General features: G+C 46.1%; 1 protein-coding gene across 2 annotated transcripts; it reads right to left on the bottom strand.

Moving 5' to 3' along the window:
* Positions 1–110: 110 nt before the first annotated feature.
* Positions 111–16,968, bottom strand: LOC134080271 (C2 domain-containing protein 2). Of its 2 annotated transcripts, none has more exons than XM_062536605.1 (14): positions 15,727–16,968; positions 15,214–15,309; positions 14,178–14,297; positions 11,773–11,874; positions 11,358–11,474; positions 10,708–10,825; positions 9,131–9,239; positions 7,900–7,964; positions 7,320–7,438; positions 6,295–6,460; positions 6,025–6,135; positions 5,709–5,836; positions 4,708–5,047; positions 111–2,480 (listed from the first exon to the last, which is right to left on the bottom strand). In XM_062536605.1, exons 1-14 carry the CDS (start codon positions 15,997–15,999, stop codon positions 2,233–2,235), a joined length of 2,112 nt encoding a protein of 703 aa, XP_062392589.1. In that variant the 5' UTR covers positions 16,000–16,968; the 3' UTR covers positions 111–2,232. The 2 variants fall into 2 exon arrangements, with proteins under 2 accessions (XP_062392589.1, XP_062392590.1); XM_062536606.1 differs by having other exon boundaries at positions 7,320–7,435.
* Positions 16,969–17,144: the final 176 nt, after the last annotated feature.

Genomic DNA, 17,144 nt, shown 5'->3' with positions numbered 1-17,144 from the left:
CCTACTTTGCATTATCTGCACATCTATCTGTATTGTTTTCTTCAAGGTTTTATGTTAAATATATGGCCAGTGGTTCCCCTAAAACCAAATAAAAATAGCCAACACATCAGTCTGATTATTCAGTCATATTTTTATTGCTTAGAAAATATAAACCTGATATGTTAATTTGCTTTAATCCCTGCATAACACTGGCTGACTCCTGCACAGGCATTCAGGCTGTCTGCACAAGCAGAGAGGATGAAAAGCTTCTTGACCGGCCATTTCAAGATCTATGCATTTTTTTCAGGTTGTATAGACTGCCATTCTCATTGCATATTTTGCATATTGTATACATACAATATGGTATGACATAATTTGGGGTGATCAATGGTTGTACGACTCACAAGACTTCAAAAGCCACATTTTCAGCAAGACTGAGCAAGCGGTCAAGCAACTTGTAATGCTTCAGGGTACATACTGTACATACCAGTAGCTCAGGTTAGTTCAAGTGCACACCTGAAGCAAGCCATCCTGGTGATGTGGAGGTACTAGATTTAATTTCTACAAGGGCTCCTCAAAGCTAAAAACCCTCTAGACGGGATGTTAGGTATTCTACTTGCCCTCCCTAAAAAAACGGGAAAGATTAATAGGCAACCTTTCACACCATAGAACTGCACTTCAGGTGTCATGGTACTTGGCAACAACCAACCAACTGGAAGCAACACCACCATTTCACCACCATGAAACTGATCTCAAACATATGTTCAACTGCATCATAAGGTCAGTCAGGTACTACTGTATGATTCAAACCAAATGCAACCAGAAGTGATATTGAATGGGAAGATCAAACCTGCAAGCACAATGCCTCGAGATGGCATTTCAGCTCAGTTTTCGTTTTTTTCCTTTGGTTCATTCTGCACATCAAAATGCCTTACACACACACACAAGTGTAAATGAAGGAATGTATTAAAAAAAAAAAAAATGAATGAAGGGAATGTACATATTTACATTAACATATTTTGAAGAGGAAAATAAATGCTTATAAAAGAACCAAACTGCATTTAACATAAAATTTCATCACAGCACTCATTAAGTAAAATCTGCAAATAAAACAAAGTGGTGTATGATAGTGTTGATGTTATGAAGTAAAGGAAATTATAGACACTGGGTTTGTTATTGAACAATAACGATACATTCTCAGGAACCTCAACACAAAGGGATCTTCACAGTAACGTGAGTGTCACCTCAAAGCTGACTGACTGAATGAAATGGGCGTGCTGGACCTGATTGCAGTCGAGCACTTAGCAATACATCCCATTACTATCCGCCAAAAACAGTGGAACTGACTGGTCTCCCTTAGTCATGTCTAAAAACAAACAAACAAACAAACAAACAAACAACAATAAACAAACTAAAATTGCCATTCAGAGCCTCAAAGCCTTGATGGGGCACCCAATGTACAAAATGGATTGGACGATCGGCAACGGAACATCACTTAAACCCTTCCCCTCGAACGACGAGTCCTGAAGGTCGAAAAATTCTCTTTAGCATTTGTGCAAATCAAGGTCAATGCCGCTGCGTTCGCTGTCCATCTTCTCACGCCGATGGCTACATGCTGCCACAGGTCAAGAGGGCGACAGCCTTGCATACAGTAGAGGAGGAGGAGGGGTGGGGGGGAAAGGCCACATATGGCATATAACTCTCCAAATCAAAATCACTGTACATCAGAACGTCTGTATCTGGGAATGGAGGGAGAGAGCAAGCCTGTGTGCATGAGAAAGAGAACAAGAGAGAAAGGAGAGTGAAAGAGGGATGGCAGAAGTAAGGGAAGGAGAGAGAGCAAGAGAAAGAGACAGAGGGAGGAGAAAGATGAGAGGAACCAGGGAAGGGAAGGGGAGGGAGGGAGGGAGGGAGGGAAGGAGGGGTGGGGTGTTCTTCCACATCACTGTTGCTGACAGTGCACTCATGAGGTCTGAGTGGCCGTTAGAAAGCAGGGTTGATTCAGTAAGTGGACCCAGGAGGAGGAGGACGAGGAGGAGGAGGAGGAGGAGGAGGAGGGGGTGATGAGCTGGGCTGCTTAGGGGGGGGGCGCTGCCCCGGATACTGGACCCGCTGACCAGGAGGACGGCCTGGGCAGAGCAGGAGGGGGCGACGCGGAGGGCGGGGGCAGAGAAGGAGGGGTGGTGGAGGAGCGGGCCAGCGGCGCCCGGCGGGCGAGGGCGTAGGCGCCGGGCACCACGGGCAGGCACAGGCTCACGCAGGCGGCTCCCCGGCACAGCCGTTGGCGCGGCTCTTGGAGCCCCTGTGGAGGAGCTTGCGGTTGATGATGCGGCGGAGCGTGGCCGTCCGGCGTTGACGCTCGCGCTCGCCCACGGCCTCCGCCGCCGCCCGCTCCGGCTGCTCCAGGTACACCAGGTCGTTGTGCGACTGGCTCATCCCCGGTTCCTTGCGCTGGTGCCGCCGGCGGAAGAACAGCTTGGCACTCTTGTGGAGGAAGCTGCCTGTGGACGGGAACGGACAACAGTCTCATCACAGAGCAATGACACTCACTAAAGGGGCTATGTGCTCTCCTATAGACCCTTTCAACTTCATAAACACACATGTGCATTCCTAAGGCTTTTCCGGAGGCACAGAAAATAACATTGAGCTAATGGAAACTTGGCGATTAACAGTTAGTTAAAATAATAATTAAAAAATCAACATTTTGTAGAACATGCTAAAGTCTGATTAATTTTATTTCACAGTATCTGCATTGGTTTGGAATGTTTCAACTGGAAAACCACTAGGAACAGACTGAAAGGGTTTATACAACTCAAACACAAACACAAACAACACAAAAACACAAACACCATTAGCTGCGTGGATCTAACACTGGTCATGATCCTAATGGCTAATAGCACACTAAACACTTTCCTTTCATGATCATAAGGAAATGAAGCTGGCCTAAGCAGACCACCATCATTTCTAATTTGGTTAATTCAGCCTAATTTGTCAGCTATACATTATAAAGTGTTTTAATTAAGCATGTTTTTTTAACAGAGTGATGTGAAGTCAAAGATGTTAATGCAAATGCAAGATAAAGCTTCTCATAACTGTCATATCAAGGACACTACACTGGCTTAACATAGTGACACAGCTTGGTTGAGTATTCACCAAGTAAGTTTATGACGGCGTTATATTACTTTATTGCTTTATTGTCAAGTGACCGTGTCTGTGATTCCTACGTCTACTTAAACTGTGCACTCAAAACAATCGGACTACTGGTGCACCAAAGATAACAGTCTTCCAACCTGCACTTGTATAACACGCCAGTTCAGTATGTGCACTTAAGCCATACATTCTACTGGCAACAAAATCTCAACGTTCACCGAATGGTGTGAAACAGTAACCTCGTGCTTCACCCAGCCATTCACCCTTGCCCTTATCCGAAGGAAACAGGCCAATTAGGTTATGCAAGTTGTGCTGGAGCACCTTAGGACACTCTTCAAGAGCTTCATTCATTCATTCATCAAGTCCTTTGTAATCAAATCTCTTTTTTTTTGTCCTCTAGAGAATGGTGATAGAGAAATCGGAGTAACTAACCTTGGCTGTCTCTAATGAAATTTTAAAGAGGGAAGTGCTGTTGCAAAACTGTGTGTGTGTGTGTGTGTGTGTGTGTGTGTTCTGAGATGCACTGAGCTTACAGCAGTGTTTACAGGGTCATGTACTGTCTTCCACACAGCATTACCTCTACTGGAGGAAACAAGAACATCTCTACTCTCTACATGTCCTGTGTGATCAGAACCCTAAAAAGGTCTCTACTCCACTAAAAACAAGCCCCCAAAGGACACTTACTCAGCAGATACTTTGTGGTTAACACAGGCTTCCTCTTTAAGATGGCAAAGAAGAAGGGAGGAAAAAAGGGGGAGGAGGAGGAGAAGAAAGAAGAAGATGATGAAGAGGAAGGGCAGAAAAAGAAACTCAATGGAGGAGGGGAAGCAACAAGAGGACAGAGAGAAAGACAATGAACAACCGCGCTGAGCAGAAAGACAGAAAACATGAGTGACATCAGGTGACCAAAGGTCTGAGCTGAGCTGAGGCTACTGGCTCCACTACAGTTCTGACTGTGGCTGGACATGGGCTTGGCTTTTGTCCATCAATGGCCAGCACATCAGTACAAACAGGGCTCGAGGGAGACTAATAGCAATATGATATTACCTTACTTACAGTTCATTCCCACTGGGAGCCTCTCTCTTTCACTGAGTTATTTCTACCACATGCAGTTAGTTCTGACCAATTGAAACGCGGTGTACTACGGCTAAGGTAACAACAGGTGGTTGTTGATTTAGACACGGTAGAGGCATGTGATAAAACCGTGTGGTGAAAACGGTGGTCTCTACCAAAACAACAGAGTGGATGTTGATGGAGCTGATATAACCTCTCTGGGGGACACCAGTGGCTCTTGACTGGCCAGATAGTTAAGTCAGAAACGGATATGGTATTGGGTACCATCAGGCTGTCCTCAATCGCCCAGGTTCCATCAACATCCCTGCTGGTGCAAATTGTCTCAACTGGTCACCAATTCATAAAACGTAAGAAAAGCTTCACAGCGGTCACAGCTTCTCTGCCCCAATAGTTTTACTTTCACTGTCATGTATTAAGATATACACACTCACATCCTCTCGCTCTCACACTCTCTCTCTCTCTTTCAGACAGACACACACACACACACTTTTCCTTGTGCCTCACCTTTGCTTTTTTTGGAGCCGGTCTCGGACATGCAGAGCGAGGCCTTGTCTGCGTCGGGGTCCTCGCCCGTCTGGCTCTCCCAGTCCTCCACCCCGGCCCCCACGGCCACCGCCGCCTCCGCCCCGGCCGGCCCCTCGCCCAGCCCCACCAGGGGGTCTCGGGGCTGGGGGGCGCAAGCGGTCAGCTCTCCCGCCGCCGCTGCTGCCGCTCCTCCTGCTCCTGTGGGGGTGGGAGGTGCTCTGGCGGTGGACTCCTCCTCAGACACCTGGGAGAGCGAGGCGTCCATGGCGGCGGCGTAGCCGGCCATCAGCGCCAGCTCCTCGTCCTGGGAGAGGGGCGCCTACGGGAGAGGAGAGCGAGGGGGACGAGGCATGGTCATTTACACAGCGCATCTCCTACACAGTGGACACTCAAAGCACTTCACCGACAAAATAGAGATAAAAGCACACAGAGTACACCAGCAAAAATACAAGAGCCCAGAGCAAGGACACAAGGATACAAGGAGGTTTATTTGTCACATGCATATCATTGCTAAAGTAAAGAATGCAGTGAAATGTGTCAGTTCCTTCGCCTGTTGTGCATATAAGACAAAATAAAAGAGTCTAAAGCCCAGGGGAGACACCAGATGGTCAGATACTGGTCACCCAGAGGCTACTGAAACAAGTCAAGGAGGGGCAGAGTGGATTACCACTGTGTGAAAAAGACCAGCGTGATATGACAGGTGTGAACTAACGTCAGGCCAAAGTGACAGAAGCATTTCACAGCCTCTCCCCACCCACATTGAAAACCACAGCGCAAGTCAAAAGTGCTCTGGGCCTCATCTCATGATCCTGTCAATCATTCTTTAAAATGAGAGAGAAAGTGTTGTACTATATAGCTTTGATGCAGAGGTGGTGAGGGTGCCTTAATAGTCATGGGGATCAAAGATTAACGAAGGAAAAAGCCGCTGTGGTTCTCAGGGTAGGGAGTGTGTGTGTAAACAGGAAACTGCGGCGCTGCACCTTGGTCACGCCGGAGATGATGATGGTGCTCTTTTTCACCGGCGACTTGAGCTTCTGGCGCGCCGACTCCTGCAGCTGCCGGATGGCCGCCTCGGCAACCGGATCCGTCCCGTTCAGCATCAGCAGCTCTGAGACGGAGGCAGAGAGACAGACAGCCATCAATCAAAACCACAGACTGGCACAGACCCTGAAGTACACACTAACCACCCAACCCGGGTGCAATCCATCTATTTACGAACCAATACCAATGGGGTTACATACTGAAAGACATTTCTGAGGAGTAACAAAGACATACTGTACGAGGACTTCCACCTACCCGTGTCTGAGGAAGACAGGGCCTTGCTGACTGTGGCCCCCATCACAGAGGGCTGCTCAGACACTCTCCTCTCAGAGAGCTTGGATTTGGTTGGAGGCTTCATTGGGGTTTCTGCAAACCACACACACACACACACACACACACACACAATAATGGATTTTGCATGACTATGTGACAGTGTTTGTGTTAATGCAGTAGTAAATGCAGACTTTAATACTGTAAGCTACATTCAGGTCAGACAGAACGAGATGTGTGTGCGGTCGCTCTTACCCAGGAGCCCTGGCGGTAGAGGCCGGCCTGGCTTGCTCTTGACCGCGGTGATGGTGGTGACCACGGTACCGCAGGGCATGACGGTGCGGTCCATCTCCACCTTTTTGGAGGCGGCGGGGGTAGGGGTCTGCCAGGTGCGCACCTCACTCGGCTCGAGGTAAGTGAACTGGAGGAGAGGGAGGGAGGGACCACAGTCAACACCCACCCAATCACTCGACAAATACGCTGTATTCTCATGTACAGTACCATCCAATCACAGGTGGCGTGTTTAATACACTAAGCAAATAAACAACAACTGGGGAAAAAACATAACAAAGTGTAGTGCAGGGTTTCCCACAGCGCTTTCCTGCTAAGGCGGCCCCCTTCACAACACAGGGCTGCCGCCTTAACCAGCATCTTCAAAAAAATGAATAAATAAATGTATATGTATAGTGATATTCGCCGTGTTACTGTCATGTTCTCTCCCTGTCTCTCCCTGTGGCCGCTTGTCTCCCTTCTCTGCAGAACGCATTTTTTTTTTAAAAAAAAGAAACTTTTTCCAATTGAGTGGGTGGAGATCGCCTATGCGCACAGGCGACGCGCTCATTTAACATGGGCATGCATAGTCCAATATCACTTAGGTCATGTTTCTGTAACTGCAGCTGTAAAGCTCTGATGGGAAGAGAGCACAAATCAAAGTGCCAATAAAGTCTGCTCCTGCTCCTGAGTGCAGCTGTCTGTGGGGGAGGGTTATAGAGCTTGCCGCGACACTCAGAATTCTGCTGGTTCTTGCGGTACATTATAAAAAGTGGCCTGGCATTTCAGAACACAGTGATTACTAAAATTGACTTGGCTTGGCTGGAGATGCATTTGAACACATGTACAGTTCTAGTCACACAGCATCAACAAAGAGCACAGGACACCTTCAGTGAAGATGGGTCACTCTTGGTGTTACTGTCTGAAAATCATCACATCAATTCTTTAAAATAAATACTGGAATAAGAAATAAAGGAAAACATGCTTGGCGTTATGTCAAGTCACTTTACCTCAGTAGTTAGTGTCCCAATCGCCACGTCTTTGGTCATTAGTGCAAACGTCTGCTGTCCTTTGGGTTGCTTCTTCACAAGATCAAAAGGCACGGACACCTGACCCACCAGGCTACCTGCTGACACAAAGCATCTCCGTCACACATACACTGTCTACTGCCTCTTAGTGTTAGTGAAGAACTCTCTCTACAAGTGGGGTCTGCTGATGATGAAACCATCTTTGAGAAAGAGTGGCGCTGCGGTTTTTGTATGCTGTTAATATCACGTCTTTAGCAATATTGTTTCTTGGTGTTTTTGAGCCTCCAACGTTGTCTTCAAGGCAGCGCTGCCTGGAAGGCGCTAGGGTTAGGCATGGGTTAAGGTTAGGGTTAGGGGTAGGATTAAGTGCCTTTCAGTCAACAGTGGCAGCGCTGCCTGGAAGACGACGTTGGGGGCTCCAAACACTGTCGAGCTGCAATATTGCTGAAAAGAACAAATGCTGTCCATAGAATATGTGAACATGAAAATCTACCTGCAATGGGAATAGCTATTCTTCTTCAAAAAAGAAAAGCACTTGAGAGACTTGGCCTACAGTACTTACTCTCTTGAGGACTCCCCGTGTTCAAGAGCTGAATATTGAGCTCTTTGGATCTCCCATTCAGCTCACTACAAAGACACAGGAGAAGGGGAGAGATTTAGGATAGCGACAACATACAGTGAAATGCTGAATCGAAATGAACTCCTTCATCAGAGCAAGTAACGATTGTGTCTAAAGATTTTAGTCTTTAAAAGAAAGTGCTGTAGCAACAACATGAGCAAAATGGCACTGCTTTTATCTTCATCTGATCAAGATGTTTACAGATTGCTAAAAGGCAGAGTTACAATTTGGCCACGGTAATACCTCTAGTGTTTAGTGTGCATGATGCAAGCCTCCTATCAGCATTACCTACACTTTGCACTTTTACACTAAAGGTAATGACACATGCAGTAACATTTTGAGCAATGTTGTTGGGGCAACTACACAACCGGTTTGATAGGATGATCATTGAAAATTCACCTACAGATGATTAAAGTTCTCTACAAAAAAAAAAAAAATATCAATGGGAATGTGCCAGAACAATACCAAGGAAGACAGCCCAGCAATATTGCTCAAAAAAGCTGACTTGGTGTATCATCGGCTTATCTGTACACTTCAAGTGCATTAGCTGTAGTACTTTGTAGTTTCATTGACCAGCCCTTTAATAGGAAATCGACTTCAAAGCACTAGCTACTACGATGCGGACTGACCACTTAGTAGCCTGGTGTTGGCCTTGCCAAAAAACTGCATACAGCCACCACTGTACACTGTCAACTAGCATGTAGGCTGCATTTTGCTGCTAGCTCAAAGTGTAGATAAACAAAGCATAAGCAAAGCAGTGTAAACGTTCACACTACTCTTGCTCACCAAAGATCCAATCCACTTGTTCTAATCAAAACTATGCTTGATAACAAGCTGCAAATGACACTGGTATTGTCAGTCCAGGGTTTTTGTTTGGGGAAGAAAGCAAGAGGTGGAGGAGAGAGAAGGTGAAACGATGTCATTAGATCCAGTCACCCACAAACAAAAAGCTACCAGGATTGTGTCAACACGTTCAACACGTTGGGCCTACAGATGCTCATTGACCAGCCAGAAGTTGAGACATGGTCTGCAGTCTCTATTAGACTGAACTAAACAACCTATATGTAGATATCTGTAATGAAGGGAACTCGAAAGGCTTAACCCTTTCTAAGACTAAAGTGCCAAGCCTATAGAGTAAATAGACGTGTGTTTATGTAACATGCGCGTGACTCACAATATGAAGGGCTGGTCCCAGGAGGGGTTGGGGGTGTCCTTTAAGACGGAGCTGCACAGCCTCTGGGGCGGGTCATTGAGCTGCAGCACACACTGGGGACTCATGCTGCCTGCATGTCAGACACAGAGAGAGAGAGAGAGAGAGAGAGAGAGAGAGAGAGAGAGAGAGAGAGAGAGAGGGGAGGGGGAAGGGAGGAAGAGAGGGAAAGAAGGATAGATGGAGAAAGAGGGAGTGGAAGGAAGAGAGGGAGAGGGAGAGAAAGAGAGAGAGGGAAGAAGAGAGGTTAAGAGACAGAACATGAGACAAGGAGTGGGAGGAAGAGAGGGAGAGGGGGAGAAAGAGAGAGAGGGAAGAAGAGAGGTTAAGAGACAGAAAATGAGACAAGGAGGGGGAGAAGGAGAGGGAGAGAAAGAGAAAGAGGATGACCGAGGGACAGGGAGAGAGTGGAAGGGGGTAGGAAGGGAGAAAGAGCAAGAGAGGGAGTGAGAGGGAGCAAAAGAGGAATGATATCAACATTAGCCATGGGAGCATGAAATCTCTGTGTAACAAAGACAGGCTGTGAACATTTCATACACAGATACTTTACAAGATACTTCCTGAAACAGTAGATAAAAGGTACAGTAGATAACAATCAAGTCATCATCTAATCTGAGATGGATAGTATATGTATGGTTGTATGTATATGTATAGTATAAATGTATAGTTTTATTTCCATCTCCATTGTAGTGTTGTTCATTTCTTATGGCACAAATGTACAGGATGTGCCTCTATCACTTGCTGCAGTCACAAAAACACTGAAATAAAAATGTAAACGATGTGGTCACGTAGTACGGGGGGGTGGGTGGGTGGGGGTTAGTGTGACGCAGGCTCTCACAGTCTACTAATTTCTGTACAGCAGCCAAGATTGGGGAATGTTTGGATAAAAGGGTGAGCTTCTCCTCTCCTCTCCTCTCCTCTCCTGTCCCGCAGTAGTGTGATGGATGGGGGTGCGTTATCGGAGTGGATCTTCAATGGCTCGGTTCCAGAGCAGAGACTTTTTTGGAGAAGTTCCGTCGTCGCCTCCAGGCAAATGAGAATTTCATCAATTAAGGGCTTCAGTGGAACTGCTCCGTTCATGTCAGAGTGAATATGAGTCATGGCTTAGACTGTGTGAGAGAGTGTGAGTGTGTGTGTGTGTGTGTGTGTGTGTGTGTGTGTGTGTGTGTGTGTGTGTGTTGAGGTAAGCACAGGTCATTTTGCAATGCAGAATGTGATGAAGAGGATCCCACTGATTGAACCCTGTTCACTGTGTAGTGAACCCATTGAGACTGATGAAGAACAGAGTAAACCGGCTCTCTCTACATCCAGACAATTATCAAGAAGCACCAAAGAACATACCAGAAAAAGAGAAAAAAACAACATCATCAATAAAGCCCTGAATCCATCCAGACAAACAGTCCTTTTCAGCTAATGCAGGAAGGCCCAGAGGGCTCCTCAGAGTTTCTCTGGTGTCTTTTGGTCTGGTGTGTGTGCGTGTGTGTGTGTGTGTGTGTGTGTGTGTGTGTGTGTGTGTGTGTGTGTGTGTACACGTGGCCCACCTGCAGCACTCTCCTCCTGGTTGCACGTCACTCTGATGTTCTTGACCAGGAGCTTCCACTCGTGGGCGCGGGGGGGTTTGGGGGGAGAAACCACCTGCGGGGGCTTGGCACGGACGTCCTGCAGCCAAGACCAGAACATGAGACATAAACAACAGGAGCAAAAGGACAACAGAGAACACACACCTACTGAGAGCAGTCTTTTAAAAGTTAACAGTTCACAGAGAAAAAAGCAGTGCTATCCTTTTGGGGCGCTATAGGAAACTATCATGTTGAAGAGAAACACAAATAATGCAACTCAACTCAATTAAAGCCAACGCAACCTGGGCCCTATTTTCAGATGACTCTTGGGTCTAGATTTTCACTACAGACATAAACAAAACAACATAAAACGGCTAAATAAGGCTATACCATGGAAGGTTAAAGGTTTAGCTTTTTGCATGTCCTTTTAACCTGGCCTACTGCAGAGCTACATAACCAAAACGGCTGCTATTTATAAAAGTGAGTTTTTACAATGAGGTAAAACCTACACTTGACATTCTAGGCACCTAGTTGTGGTGGCTCTGTGGCATGGCTCTACACGCCAGCCTCCCTCCCTACTGAGAGGTGTGGAGAGGACTAGCGGATGTCTGGAGTGACCAATGTGGACTCACCCTCACTTCCCCCGGCTGTGCGGGTCGGCCACTGAGGACCGCCGAAGGACGGACGCGGCACAGGACCTGCCTGAGCCTGTCTCTCACCGCTGATGAGCTGGGACCCGTCGATCCACCCTGCTCAACGTTCACACACACACACACACACACACACACACACAGTCAAAAATGTAGATAAAAACACTCATAACAAAAACACAAACGCACAAGCAGAGCACATAGTTATGTGCAGTACACACAGTGGCGTTGATGAACTTGTTAAGTATTGCTTCCCATGCCAGGAAATCAGTTAGATTTTTACAGGGAATAGAAGGGGATGTGGGGATGTGTGTGTGTGTGTGTGTGTGTGTGTGTGTGTGTGTGTGTGTGTGTGTGTGTGTACTGGGTTCCTATGGCATGAGGCTCCAGCACTGACCTGAGAGGAGCTTGGAGTGAGCTGCAGGTCCCAGGTCTCCAACCCCAACAGGCCCCAGCTCAGCTGTACCACCCCACTGGCCTCTGTTAGCTGCAGGTCCAGCTGGAGGGGGGGTGTTAAGCACACACACACACACACACACACACACACACACACACACACACACACACACACACACACACACACACACACACACACACACACACACACACACACACACACACACACACACACACACACACACACACACACACACACACACACACACACACACACACACACACACACACACACACACAAAACATACCATGTGAGGTGACAAGAGTTCACAGGAAACATGCTAGGGCTAGCTCTTACTGGAAACTAAAAACACCAAAGGCCAGGCCACTAACTGAAAGAGGAAAGAATGAGTGAATGTGTGTGTGTGTGTGTGTGTGTGTGTGTGTGTGTGTGTGTGTGTGTTGGGATGGTGATGGTGATGGTGTTATGTTCCACATGATTATAGTTTGTTCTATCTGGAACTGTCTTGTGATTCCACATTAGGGTCGGCGACCTCTCGTCACTCTGAAAAGCCTTCAATTTCCTGCTACAACAGGAAATGGAACAACATCTGGCACATTACAGCATTCAGTCACTGACACTGCTGCCAAAAGATGAGCATGTTTAGCAAGCAGGATTAAAAGAAAGGGAAAAAAAATGGTTCTCAACTGTGAAACTTTTACTCGTTAAAACGCCTTTTCTTATGTGGTTGAATGTGTGAATGTCACTACACTTCATCATCATGTTCTAAATAGAGTTGAAATGCACAGCAGTGTCCATGGAAGGAAAGCAAACAACACTATCAACTGCACATTTGCCAGGAGAGTCACATGACACCCAGCGAGTTGAATGATAAACGCCCTCTTTGGGACTGCTGCTCCTGCTCCTGCGGCTGCCACTGGTACCAAACTGGTTGTAAACACAACATTGACACAAAGACTGCACCCACACAGCCACACACACACACACACACACACACACACACACAGCCACACACACACACACACGTGGTTGTGGCAAACAACAGAAACAAACTCCAAACAGAGGGAGCTTTCCAGCGGCGGTTGCGCTCCACCATAGGAGGGCGAAATCATTCAGCGGCCCACAGGGCTCTTCCAGAAAGAACAAAGGAGGAAAGAGCACGGCTAAAACAACAAGCGCTACCACTTCCCCACTGTAGCCTGTGGCCGCCGCCAAACCAAAACACGGAGGGGATCACAAAACAAAACAAATCAACAACGCCCTGATGAAAATGCCACCAAACACATGGGCTCGAGTGCGATTTTTGAATTCCTGTAAAGCAGCTAGTCCTCTTGCTAGCTGAAATAAGATCAGCAGAACAATAAGGCAATGAGGGCTTTGAATGATTCGGTAATTCCCTGTAATTCGATTTTAGGGGGGCCTGAGTGAATCATCGCTCAGGATCGGAATCACACACTTTTTCACCGTGTTGCGGTGACAGAGCCAGGCACGTACACAACGGCCCACTTATCTGTTGCTGATGAGAGAGCACAATATGCTCATCATCACCAAACGCACAGCGCTTTACCTGGGGACAGTAGTTCACGCTGACAGTTTACTTACTTCCTGTTTACTTTTCCTTCCTTTTCTTCTCATCAATCTACACACAATACTCCGTAATGACTAAGCTAAAAAAAAAAGCTGTTTTGAGAGTTTACTATTCAGTCTCCTCTCCTTAACCTGGGCCCTGAAATTAAGGAGGGAATCCTTTTACAGGATCTAACAGCTGGACAATGTCAGGTCAATTTATGTAGCAAAGCTAAACAAACCCAACCACTTGCATTTCTTCCTCAGTTCCACCCCCTTAAAAGGTAACAATGTTTGCTTAATTACTGGCATGTAGGCCTAATGTTTTTTTAACAATCAAACAAAAGATCTGATTATTGCATTACTAGAAGTTATACAAGTGAAGACATTAACAAGCATCACATACTCTTTGTTAAAGTACTTACGTCATTGCCAGTAAATGCTCTAAACGGACGCCAGAGAGACCTTTGTTATGCATTAGCAATGGTCTGTCTGAAAGCACATGGGCTTCCATTGAACGCTAGATCAAATTCTTCACCTCAAAATGCCCTGTTTCTCTCCTCAGCAACATTGCTGGGCTGCCAAAAAGGAATATATCACAAAAGCTCCACATGTGCAGTGAAGGCCCGAATAGTCAGAAGAGTCAGAAGAAATTCCGACAACAGATTTCACTGGATTCCGTGAAGCAGACAGTGCCATTTAGATTCGCCCCACAAACCACAGGAACAGTAATAACATGTGCATTAGACGACCACAAGGAGCACCATTATGCAAATGGCAAAAGTTACACGCATAAAGTAAACGACTGTGTTGTTTACCTGCAGCTGCAGAGGGGCTATAGTGACGGTGTAGTGCTGCGGCTCTGCCCTGAACGCCCCGGCTGACTTTGCTCCGAGGGAGAACTGAAGCTTCTCCCCAGCCACCTGGCAACGCATCATCTGGGAAGGGAAAAAAGACACAGGAGCGTTTAAACCACACATGCCAAACAACTCTCAAGTTTGTCCTTCTGAGACAAAAATGTGTGTCCCGTTCACATGCTGCTCATTCTTCTCATTTCTTACACGTTTCTTACACACTTATTACATGCATTGTACATGTACAGTATCATGGTCAGTCATCATGACATTACAATGGCTTATGTGTGAACCCTTGCTTTTGAAAATCTCTGCAGCACTAACTGCCCTTTTGTACATCTTCACAGTCCACCACTTCCTCACTCTGGCTTAGTGAAGTAGGGAGAACTCCAGGGGCAGGCACGCTACATAATCTCCTTACAGCTCGGACAAAGGCAGGTGAAGATAAGCCACTACTCTGCACCGTTAAGCATGAAAAACACAGAGAAATCCATCGCAAAAGAAAGTGATGGAAAACCTGGTATAGCTTATATTCTGTCCTGAACCAACTGTCTTGACTAAGCACAGAGACACATCTAAACAAAACACCTGTCTAAAACAACACAGACAGAAGACATGGCTTTCCAAAAAAGACAGAAGCCTCAATATATAGAATATCCTTGGCCCATAACACATAATGCTATGTCAGTGCAAATGCAATAGCTGGTCCAACACATCAACTTAAAAGCTTACAGATTCTTCTGTCTTTGGTAGCGGAGACACTTAAAGTCTGAAGGAACATAGACCTTGAGGTGCCAGAAAGGGAGCCAAAATTTGGAAAGAGGATCTGAACAGAAATGTATTCAGAGTACAGAGCCCTTCATACTGAATTACACAAAGGATTAAAGTGCTCCTGTGGGCTGATGCCAAAAGAAAACTACACAAGCAGGGACAGGAATGAGAGGGGGGGTGGGGGGCTTGACAACCAGGTCCTTTAATGTGATGGACTTTACTCTCTCACCTTGCCACCTGCTGACTTCTTGAAGCCCGACACCTGACTCAACACAAGGTCCGTGGACTGAAGACCATCTTCCTGAAATGTCAACTGCAAGGAGTTCTAGAACATGGAAATAAAACATAAATAAAAACACACATTTTATATTGACTGAGATGATAACTGCAGTGCTTTTACAAAGTGATCATGGACTTAATGGAACATATCGCTAATGTGAAAGCTCCAGCCCATAGAATCACGAAGGATATCAGGAATGCATGTTTGCATACATTATATTCAATTCCATAGAGGCTAATTAGCTTTTGATACATGTTCTATATTACATGTTGAGGTATTTCCTGGGTATAACTGGCTGTAAATCACTAAGTAATGGGCTAATGCTCTTTACAACTTGACATAGAAAGCCGCTTAAGAGCTGAAGTTAAGAGGGTTTGCCTAGCAACACTCACAGTATGGTCCAGGCTACTTCAGATGCCTATGTTGTGTTCAATACTAACTGCCATAATTTATCACACTTACCCCTGAGAGCCTCGACTGCTCATTCAGTGCCCTCACCCACGCCTTCCTCCATTCGGTCTTCCAGGTTTTGAGAGACAGGGCCCAACCTAGAAGTGCATTTGCTTCCTCCGAGGCGTTGATGGGATTTTCGCTCTCGCATGACACATTATCCAAATAGTATTGCACGAAGTATATGATCAAAGTCACAACAGATGCGATGAATAATGTGACCATGCATAGCCACTGTATGTCTCCAAGTCCAAAGAAAGACAGGACACTTTCAAGGAAACTCATCTTCTCATCAAACAGGCTGATTCAGCAAGACCTTTGCCTTGATGTTAACTTTCCTGAGACGCTTGACAAGCCATTTTCGACAGACGCAATTGACCAAATGGCCTCAAATTTCCTTTCGCTTTCCTTTACTTTCCTTTCGCTTTCTGGTGATCTCGGTCCGTGTATATCTAAAACTAAGATGCAGTAAAGAAGAGTATACTGAACTTGAGTTTAAATTCTGTGACAGGGGAAACTTGAATGCTACCGAGTAGGCGGACATCAGCTGAGAGCCCGATGATGGCTCCTGCTTGCTGGGTGAACGTTAGCTAGCGTTAGCAAAATACCACAGATCTCGCAGAAAATGTACTTTTTAAAACTGTAAATATTATATGATGTAACAACATCTGATCATTCTTTTCTGGTCATTCTTGGACAACAGAACCTCCTGTGATGATGTCAGTAAACATTCAAGTCAACTGTATCCCCAGGGCTAGCTATAACGTTACAGATCCGGTCATTAGCCCACAAAAATATGTGGCTTTGGAACCAATAGCGACCAATCTAACTATAACTTAAATAATAATAAGAGACAACAGAATCCTTAAATTCAACCATTGCCTTTCAACTCTTTCGACATAGACTATAAACAGCTTTACCTCCAGACGATTGAAAAACAAATGCTCATCTAACGTCAAGGCTGTTCACTTGTCCTCCCAAGTAACGTTACAGTGGCTAACTGGCTAGCAAGCTTGCTATCTAAAGTAACGGTGGAACCTGGTAAACCTAGCTAGCCAGCTAACTAAGGTTCAATTTCCATACATGAATTCATCAAAAAGTTATCATATCGTCCTCTGCCGTCCTTTATAACACAGTAGAGTAACCTCGAAGTACATGCGACGCCGGAGAATGCAAAACCTAGGCAAGTTGCCGGTCCATCTGCTACTTGAACGCAGATCCCAAGCCAAACTTGCACGGCCACTGCCCCACGGACCACACACTCCCTCCCGACCAATTTCAAATGGAATCGATGTGGCAAAATGTTGAGAGGTCCCGGAAGTCTATCGCCCCTAGTGGAAAGCACTGGAAATCATTGTAAATATTGAGTTCAGGGAGATAATGAGATGGGGTGTGTAAACCTGGTGTAAACACATGACAAAACATAGTCT

Source organism: Sardina pilchardus, chromosome 5 (assembly GCF_963854185.1).
Source record: "Sardina pilchardus chromosome 5, fSarPil1.1, whole genome shotgun sequence".
Taxonomy (NCBI): Eukaryota; Metazoa; Chordata; class Actinopteri; order Clupeiformes; family Clupeidae; genus Sardina; species Sardina pilchardus.
Note: the sequence above shows the minus strand (reverse complement) of the source record. Positions and strands in the feature narration are given on the sequence as shown.

What these genes read in the sequence shown, in the direction of transcription:
- LOC134080271 (XM_062536605.1), bottom strand. Translation starts at nt 15,999, where the DNA reads ATGAGTTTCCTTGAAAGTGTCCTGTCTTTCTTTGGACTTGGAGACATA. An exon ending in TGGGACCAGCCCTTCATATT is followed by an intron (nt 7,965 to 9,130) that starts GTGAGTCACGCG and finishes GTGTCTTTGTAG; the next exon opens with TGAGCTGAATGGGAGATCCA. An exon ending in TTGGGACACTAACTACTGAG is followed by an intron (nt 6,461 to 7,319) that starts GTAAAGTGACTT and finishes CCTCTCCTCCAG; the next exon opens with TTCACTTACCTCGAGCCGAG.